The sequence below is a fragment of the Octodon degus genome, unplaced genomic scaffold (genome assembly GCF_000260255.1).
Source record: "Octodon degus isolate 3935 unplaced genomic scaffold, OctDeg1.0 scaffold00004, whole genome shotgun sequence".
Lineage (NCBI taxonomy): Eukaryota > Metazoa > Chordata > Mammalia > Rodentia > Octodontidae > Octodon > Octodon degus.
In genome coordinates this window covers 16,170,151-16,179,476 of record NW_004524580.1, presented here as the reverse complement: position 1 = coordinate 16,179,476, position 9,326 = coordinate 16,170,151, and the positions used below count along the sequence as shown (strand labels likewise).

At 31.8% G+C, this 9,326-nt stretch overlaps 1 protein-coding gene across 1 annotated transcript in view; it reads right to left on the bottom strand.

Annotated features, from left to right (window-relative positions):
* Nucleotides 1-1,094: 1,094 nt before the first annotated feature.
* The window catches only part of Tmtc3 (transmembrane and tetratricopeptide repeat containing 3), a 57,455-nt gene continuing 49,223 nt past the window's right edge, over nucleotides 1,095-9,326 (bottom strand). Inside the window, exons 13-14 of the mRNA XM_004623772.2 lie at nucleotides 6,903-7,129; nucleotides 1,095-5,133 (exon numbers count right to left, since the gene is read on the bottom strand). Coding sequence (XP_004623829.1) covers nucleotides 4,319-5,133; nucleotides 6,903-7,129 — 1,042 coding nt within the window. The 3' untranslated portion in view covers nucleotides 1,095-4,318. The remainder of the gene's footprint in view (nucleotides 5,134-6,902; nucleotides 7,130-9,326) is intronic.

Sequence of the window (9,326 nt, the reverse complement as noted above, 5' to 3'; positions counted from 1 at the left end):
ACATTATGAACACATTTACACTCATATAAAAACATCAAACAATGAAGAAAAAAATCCAAGAAAACAGAAACATCCACTTTATCTCTGCTGTCACTGGTAGACAACATATGGAGACAGAGTCCAAATCCATAATTTATCCCAGCAAGCCAGCAGTAGCTTTACAGTGGGGTAGTGGATAAACTTAAGTGATCATGCATCTTTGTTTCTCTTGATGCTGGGACTTGTTGCCAACAGCATAAAAAGAGAAAAAACTGAAGGGAAAGTTTGTGCGCTGTTAATCAAGCTGGCTTTCCTGATATGAACTCAGTTGTTTTCATCATTGGAGCTCAGGAGGCTTCAGTTCTTTTTTGGGGAGCTCCAGTCCTTACTTTTGAATGTCATTTTTTGACTCCAATGTAGATCCTTCATCCTGCTGGTACACTTTCAAGCTTCCACTATTGACCTTCAGGCCTTCCCAGTGCAAAGCCTTGATACAGACTTACATGAGACATTGTCATGGGCTCCAGGCCTTGGACTGGATTTATATAGGACATTGCTGTGGGATCCTGGCCCTCAGCTGGATTCTTTGAATCTCTAGGATATGCACAGATCTGTACTCTTTTGCATTTGACTGGGTAAACATTATAAAATAATACTATGAATTACACATCCTGCATTAAATCTAGTACCCTGCAAGCCCTGACTATAACAGTTTTAAATAAATTGTTAATATATAGTAAATACATGTCTAGTATATGAATTCACCTTATAATTTTATAAGAAATGGGCTTCCCCAACTTATGATGAGGAAACTAAGGATACAGGCTAATTTTCCTTAAGTTAAACTATGATGGTCTCAAAATTTGAACCCATACACATGCAGGACTTAAAACTTGTATAAAACTCTGTACTTTAACTTTTTCACTTAATTTAGTTTTTGATTAGCCTCTAATAAGTGATTGAAACTCATAATGAACTCATAACTAAAGATGTATCACCATCAAATAATGTAATGTATGCCTTTTGCAGACCACTTAATAAATCACATGTCACGTTTTCTTCCTAAGGCGAAAGTGTCTCTAATATACATACGCATTAAAAGGCAAGTCAAGTTTTAAAAAGAATCAATTTAATACTGAATATTTAGAAATACGGTACACACAGACACCACAGTAATATAAAATGCATACAATTGGAAAACAACTTTCTTATGAACTCAATATGGATGGCTGGCTGCTTCCAACACATAAAAATTTGGACAAAGTTACTGGATATTTTGGAGGAGCTAATTTTAAATGCCATTTAAGTCATGTAATTAGGAGGCTTTTAAAAAAATAAGTATGACAAATATATGGATTTCTGAAGTATAAACTGACATACAAATCTATATTTTCTTAATAGTTTTAATTAAAGCATCTTTGAAGAAGCATTCTATAATATAAAGTTGAGAGCTCAAATTGGATGTAATGAAAAAGCATGAGGTTTTATTAGAATTATGTAATTTACTTACTAAATATTTATAGTATAGTAAACACAAAATTGCAAAACAAAATTACATGTTTATTTACTTTATTCCCTACATTAACTTGAGAGTACTACTTACTGGAATAATTTTAAGTTCCCATTTTCAAATGTTTATAAGGAACCACACATAGAAACAACTTGAGAAATTTCATTTTACCTTCCAGAAGTAGTAAAGGAATAAAATGACACAACTCCTTAGGGATTGTCAAAGCTTTGCTAGAATTTCTGGGGAGTAAAAGCTTTTGCAAAATACTGAAAATTAAAACTACATTCATTTACAGGACATAAACCAGTGACAGGCTTTTTTCTCCGAATTTAACAGACAACTACAATTCCCAAACCATGCTTAGTGAACTGGGCTTATCGGTCTCATTATCTCTTCAAAAAGTAAGCTCAAGAGGAAAAAAAAAGCCCAGCACTTTTCCTCACCTTAACAATTTGAATTGAGTTTTTATTTTGAATTCATTGATGAGACACTACACATAAGCAAGCTGCATGAAAGTTGAGATCTTCCTTCAAGGAGTATTAGTTATCAGAATATGCTCCTTCATGAAACAAACTATCAAAACTAAACTGGATTATGTTACTAATTCAACAAGTTAACCCAAGAGAGATTTTACTGAAACAATTTAGAGCAGCAGTCCCTTAACACTAAAACAAATCAGAATCAGAGAAAAGTATAGGGAAAACTTTAAAGCATAGCTGTATCTTAGAATTTCAGATTTCACTAATGTCTATATTGAATCTTTAATTTGAACACTAATAACTTGGGATGGATTTTATTTAAATAAATTACTTAAAATTCAAATATATGAATATTTCCTGTGATAGACATTAAGTGCTAATAAGAATTTTCTATTAGAAATCATTGGAAAACATTACTATGTACCTTCAATTTATTAAAATGCACCTTAAACTTTTATCATAGTCTCCTGTCATAAAAGATTTCCTATTACTTTTCTAAATTGTCTTTCAATTGAAACTGCACCCAAAGAGATTACACTCAAGAAACTTGCCTTAGGATACATGAAGAGAACAAAACAACAGTTTAATTTTTCAAGTCACGGTATATGAGGTACTCTCTACCTTATACATGAAGTCACATACAAAGTCACAAAGCCATAGTCTAAGAACTGAAACTAGATTCTGATGCTTAACAGAATCTCTTGGGTTAAGAATTAAAACCCATGATATCAGTGCTTCTTTTAAAATTTCCTTTAAAAAAGGAAAAATCTATGCCATATCCCCTGGGAACTCAGTAAACCTAGGTCTTTAATGAAGATCATATTTTTTGTGACCTATTTATAAAATATTTCTTAAAATTACAAGAATATGGTTTCTGAGACATATAATTAGAAATTAGTTACCTTAAAGGAACTAAAAATATTTTTTGAAATAGTGCATAATTAGAAATTACTATCCCAGAATAACTTGAGCTTTATTTAGCATTTTAAACTAAGTCAACTTCGTTATTATAAACCTCATCTGAAACAGATCTTAACTCAATAAAAATCATGTCTAAAATTTTTAATTTATAGCTACTTTTAACCTAACATAGCTTCCAGATTTAAAATATCAAAACCAAATCACAAATTTATTAATCTGGTATTAGGTTATTATTTTTATAAGTGAAGAAAAGTCAACAGTGACATAATTGTTCTTAAACCATAATATATATAGCATGTATAGGCAAATGCACTAGTAATTAGTTTTCCATACTTTACATAATTAAAACAGCTTTACAATTTTTATGAAAGCTCAGTAGTCAAAATAAATAGTATTTAATAAAAATATATACCACAAGAAGATATCAAGAATTTAGTGTTAAAAATAAACTGTCACACAACTTTGCCTTTAGTTAAACAGAGGCTTGAGTGACTTAAGGTATCTACGAATGATTATAGCATGACTTGGAAACAAAATAAAATTCAAAGAAAATCAAAGTCAACACTAAGATGAAAGAGAAGCTTACTATTATTACTTCAAAGTTTAAGGTTACTGACACTTCTAAATATGACTATGTCCCTAAAAAACAAAAAATTCAGAGTAAAAGTCAAAGAACAGTCATGATTATATAGTTCATGTTGTGATACCTGATGTGGAAAAAAAAAAATACAGTATTCATGAGCACCATCAGATATATGTATATTTATGCATATATGTGTGTAATCCTTACCTTATTAAAAACTGCATTTTGGAGTTAAATTAAGGGTAAGTATGTAATTATGAAAATACATTCCTAAACTAACATGTCATATGATTCATTTCAAAACAGGTACCCAGCATTTCTTCTACAAATCAAAGAACATAACATAAAAAGGTCACTATGCTTTTTTAGTGCAAAATCTCTTGGTTCAACATAAAAACTGCTGAAGAAAAAGCATCAGTAGGTGTTTTCATCCCATCACCAGGTTTCAAGCAGTAAGAGGAAAATGAAGTAGGTTAGTAAATGGGAATTCACAGAATAAAACAGCTTATGTTCAATTTGTCCTCGAGGGATCACCAGTCAGCCTCTTAAATTCTGAGTAGTAAACATTATCTTGCCAAAAAAATTCCTTATGTAATAGAAGTTACAAAATTGTCACCTACAATTTGATATTTCTGCTGTATTCACCAAAACCGAAACTTCTGCCAATTTTGTGTAATATATATTTTGGGATAAGATAGGTCTTAAATGAAAAATCTTACTTTCATTCCATGTAGAATCACCTCATAAAGAGAGTTACAGATCTGTTTTTCAAAGCTCCCAATACAAGGAATCACATGATAAAGATTAAAGTCTTTTGATACCATTGTCACATGATAAAGAATAATGTTATTCTCCATTTAAAATACGTTCAATCTCTTCAAGTCTTTTTAAAGCAGCGACTCTTTTCTTCTCAATTTCTTTGATGTCTTTTGTTTTTTGGGGGGCCTCTTTGTTTGTATTTTTCTCCAATTGTTTGTTGGATTTAGACTGACTTTGATCATCACTTGTTTTTGTTATCTGTGTTGGTCTAGACTCACTTCTGATTTCTTTTACATTTTTAGTTGGAATTCTGTCTTTTTCTTCTCCACCTGTACTCTTATCAGCTGGGAGTGCTGGCTGTTCTACAAAATCAGATGAGGAGATTTTATCTCTGACTATACTTAAATGGCGCTGAATATATTCTTCATGTGGTGCTAATGCTAATGTTTCAACGAGACATCTTTCCGATTTCAGTAACTCCTTCTCTTCAAAATAAACCACACAAAGATTGTGTTTCCCTTGCACATTGGTTGGATCCATCTCTAAGATTTTTTCGAAACATTTTTTTGCTCCAAGTATATCTTTCTTTTGATTCATCAGAATGTCTCCTTTTAAAATGAGGCCCTTGATATGATCAGGATAGTATTTGAGTAATTCTTCTAAAATTGGCAGAGCCTTTAATTCCTTTGCAGTCTGAGAATAGAGGAGAGCCAGATTAAACAAAGCACTCCTGAAGTCAGCTTGTAATTTAATGGCTTTTTTCATCCAAATCTCTGCCTCAGTGTCCTTTTTGTCATCCATGGCAAGCATTCCCAAATTGAAATAACCATTAGCATCTAGTGGCTCCTCATTTACATAGTTCAGAAGTCGTTTTCTAGCTTCAGGTCGGAGTTTAACCTCACCTATGGAGAGGTTTTTTTTTTTTTTTTTTTTTTTAAGAGAAAAAGAAAGCATCTATTAGTATCATGAAATGAATTAAGTTTGAAGAACAGAACCATTTCCAAACATTTAATCAGATTACAAAATGACAACACCAAAGCAACTAATGTCTGTGTCTATCAAAAAATCTTAACTAGCAAAAGTCTATCTTCACTGAAAAGATAACCATTTGATAAGAGAAATGATAGGTCATTTTTTTCCTTTAAATGTTAATATTGTGTTTCTGAAACTAAAAAGGGAAAAAATCTTGTATTTTCTAATCTATCTGGATAATAATGGGGGAAGAACAGAGAACTGAGAATGCAGAACTAGATCTCCTGAATGGAACTACACAATTTTGATTCTAATTTTATATACTCAACAAGTTATTTAACTTCTCTGGGTAAGCTTACTCAATTTTGTAAGAATTACATTATATACAGCATATATACATAATACATATCATATAGCAAATTGTAATTATAATTGGAAAACAAAGTTTAAGAATTACTAAATTAGATTTTTCTGGTATGTAACTTCAAACTTTTTAGGATGTTTCAAGGGCAAAATACACAATTAACTTCAAAACTAAAATTGGGATTTGAAAAATACTGAGTTAATTTCTATCGCAAATTAACAATTTTTTTTCAAGTTCTACAACTATATAGAAAAAAATTTTAGGGTACAATCTATATAGGAAAAAAGTGATTTTCATGATTACTAAAGTTAGATATTAAGTTTGTCTCTAAACATGTATTTTTGAAAATAAGGCAAAATGACCTCTGCATTCTTTTAATTGACATGAGTAAGAAAAATTTTAAACAAATTAGCTTCAGCTTTACTGTTGGATTAGCTACTAAAGTAGTCACATGAAGTTAGGGAAGTCACTAAATCTACTTGAACCTACTTCCCGACCTACTAAACTGGTAAAGTAAATGCAAAGGTCTTTTTTAGCTCTAAAATGCTACAACTTTTACAAATTATTCATTTTTTGTAAATATTGTAAAAATGACACCAGGAAATAATTAGAAGTTTTAAATAAATATTTTCCATTATAAAAATTTTAGGTTGTAATCACATAACTGCTCTGTGAAAAAACTAAAATTTCTGCATACAGTATGGATTAAAGGTACCGACTTACTGAGATTAATGACTTAGTTTTGTTAGATTAGAGAAAATTATAATATTTCTGAAAAATCAGTAAAATAAATACATAAAAAGATTTGCCCAAAGTACTTATTCTTGTAACTCAAATGAAAATGCAATACTGTATTTATTTATTTATTTTGGGATAGTACGAATTGAATTTAGGACCTTGCACTTGCGCCAGGCAGGCACTTGAGCTACTCAGTTATATCCCCAGCCCAATGCTTAATTAAAAAAAAAAAAAAAAAAATTCTGGATATTTAGAACTAATTATGGAAATAATTTCACTAGTTCATATTATTTGGATAGCATATTTAATATGAAAGTTTACATGTAAATGCATAAAATTACCTAGGTATTATTTAATAGACTGCCTAAAAATTTAGTGTTAAACACGTATCAGGAGAATGAACCATTAGAAGTCTCATATTTTAGTATCTGCAATTTGAATAGTTTACTTCAAGTATTTCAAATAGTCTTATTTCATTAGCTATTTATGTACTTATAAACTAGCCATCTATAAAATGTTTGCTATAGGAAACAAAGTCTAAGTTTTTACTATACACCAAGTTACATTTGATTAAACAAATATTCTGAGAAAACATACCTGATTCCTGCATTAATATAGCAGAATTGAATAATGCTAGTTTATGCTTTGGATTTAGTTCTAAAGCACGATTGAAGTTTTTTAGGGCTTCATTTGGTTCTTTAAGTTCAATATACACAATCGCCAAGTTATACCAAAGATCGGCATTATTTCTGTCCAACTCTAGTGCTTTAAGATATGCTTCCTTTGCTTTCAGAGGTTTATTCATTTTTAAGAGCAATTCTCCCCTGTGGAAAAAAAACCAAATATACGTTTTTATGTTAGTTTGACGATATCTATCTAAGTTTTAAGACTTTCAAAATACAGCTTTCTTTTTCCTTTGAAAATTTGATTTGCTAAAGTTCTTTATCAAAAAACTAATTGCTCTCAGATCTGCAAATTTGGCTTAATATAGCTCCAAATATTCCTAAAGGCAGAAAAATCATTTAACTTTAGGAAGGATGTGGGGAGGTATCCAAGAAAGGGTCACAGAAAAAAATCTAGTCTTTCAATATATCTTAAAAGGCAGAGAGTAAACTGCATCAGAAAAATGGCAAATACTCAGAATGCAGTACCAAAGAATTTGTCAGGTAAGTTACAGCATTAGAAGAAGAAAAACAGAAAGTGGAAATTCTGTCTTTAAATCTGTGTTAAACTACAAATCAGCAGAACATTTGACATATGACCAGTTTTGAAAAATGTAATCACAAAAAAAAAAAAAAATCTAGCAGGGTAGGAAGGCAACAGTGCCACCTGCAGATAGCTTTGTGGAATACATCTTTTAGTTTGAAAATTACATCATAAGTTATTTTGCCTAAAGAATAATTTTTACTAATATTTTAATTTAAGCAACTACTAAGAGTAAATTCAAGATTTTTTTTAAATACAGAGATTACAGAATAAATCTTTGTGGATTAGCATATAACACACAGATCTGGGTAAAACTAAAAAATGACAACCAATTTAAGAACTGATTTTATTTTTTATAAAGTTAAATTTGAATATACTTTCCTCATATAAATACTGTTATGAATTATGATTTGTTTTCCAGACAGGCTACAAAATGAAATTTAACATACAATTTTCCTTAAGTATGTAAATGATAATACTTACATACATAAGAAAATATATCAAGTTTTAACACACAATGCCAGAAAACTTTTTTATTGATGACTAAGAAATTTTATGGTGAAGACATTATAACCACTCAACTCAAACTTTATTTAAGAACGCTACTGAGAATAGAACTGTTGTATAAGTTCCAAATATTTTAAATAGGAAAAAGAAAATGATTTTGTTGACAAGAAAACAACAAAAGTAAAGAACAGCTCCTTTTTATCCTTTTACATAAAATCTACTTTTGATATGACAATTTAGAGGTTCTTTGTCAACTTCAATTAAATTTGATTTTAGTCTAAAACAAGGTATGATCTTATGTGGGAAGCCATTAACTGGTATCCATTTTATAATAGTTTCAACCATTTTCTTAAGTTTCTATTCCCCTGCTGAGTTAAGTTTATGGTCCTTCTCACCTTGCCCATTCCCCGTGAATCACGTGCTATGTCCCAGGGGTTGCACCTTCCCCATTGCCTACATACCTGCTAACCCCAAGAGCCAAGACTTCCTCATTCCTACACTCCCTATATATACCCAGCACCTCCCCTGAATAAATCGAGACTTGATCAGAATCCTGTCTTGTCTCCATTTCTCGCTTCTCCTGTCCTTTGTCCCCTCTTCAATTCCCCGCTCCTTCCCCAGGTGACCTTCGTTGACTGACCCGCTGGTTCAGGACAAGTGGCACCCAACGTGGGGCCCCTGGCACAGAGGGTTCAGTGAGGGAACCATCCAAAAGAGCTGGCAAAAGAGAAAGTAAAAGAGGCAAAACAGAAAGTAAAAGAGGCCTGCGCCGCAGTTGCCTGCTGCGACATCTGAACCTCAGTAAGCGGACGGCACCCCCTTTCCCTTTCCCTTGGCAATAGGACAGGCATTAAGTGAACAAGAGATATTTGTAGAAAGCTTGAGCAAAGCATTAAAGGCACGAGGAGTAAAGGTTAAAATTAAGGATTAGTGTCAATATTTTGAATATATTAAACAAGTTTGCCCATGGTTCCCTACTGAAGGAACTATTGATCAGAGGCAATAGAAAAGGGTTGGTGATGCCCTTAAGGATTATTATGCGACTTTTGGACCTGAAAAGGTCCCAGTTAAAGCCTTTTCCTACTGGAATTTAACTGATGAAATCTTATCCCAGAGACACTCTGACCCAGTTGTTGCTGTGATAAAAAAAAAAGGGTGAAAATATACTACAGGGACAAAAAGGTAAAACCCATCTTAAAGCACAAAGAACCCCCTAAGGGTGTGTCCCCTAAGGGAACAGAATCTTGAAATCGAAACCAGGAAGCCAGATTTATGTTGAGAATAAAGAGCAAGGAGCCCAGCAGGAGG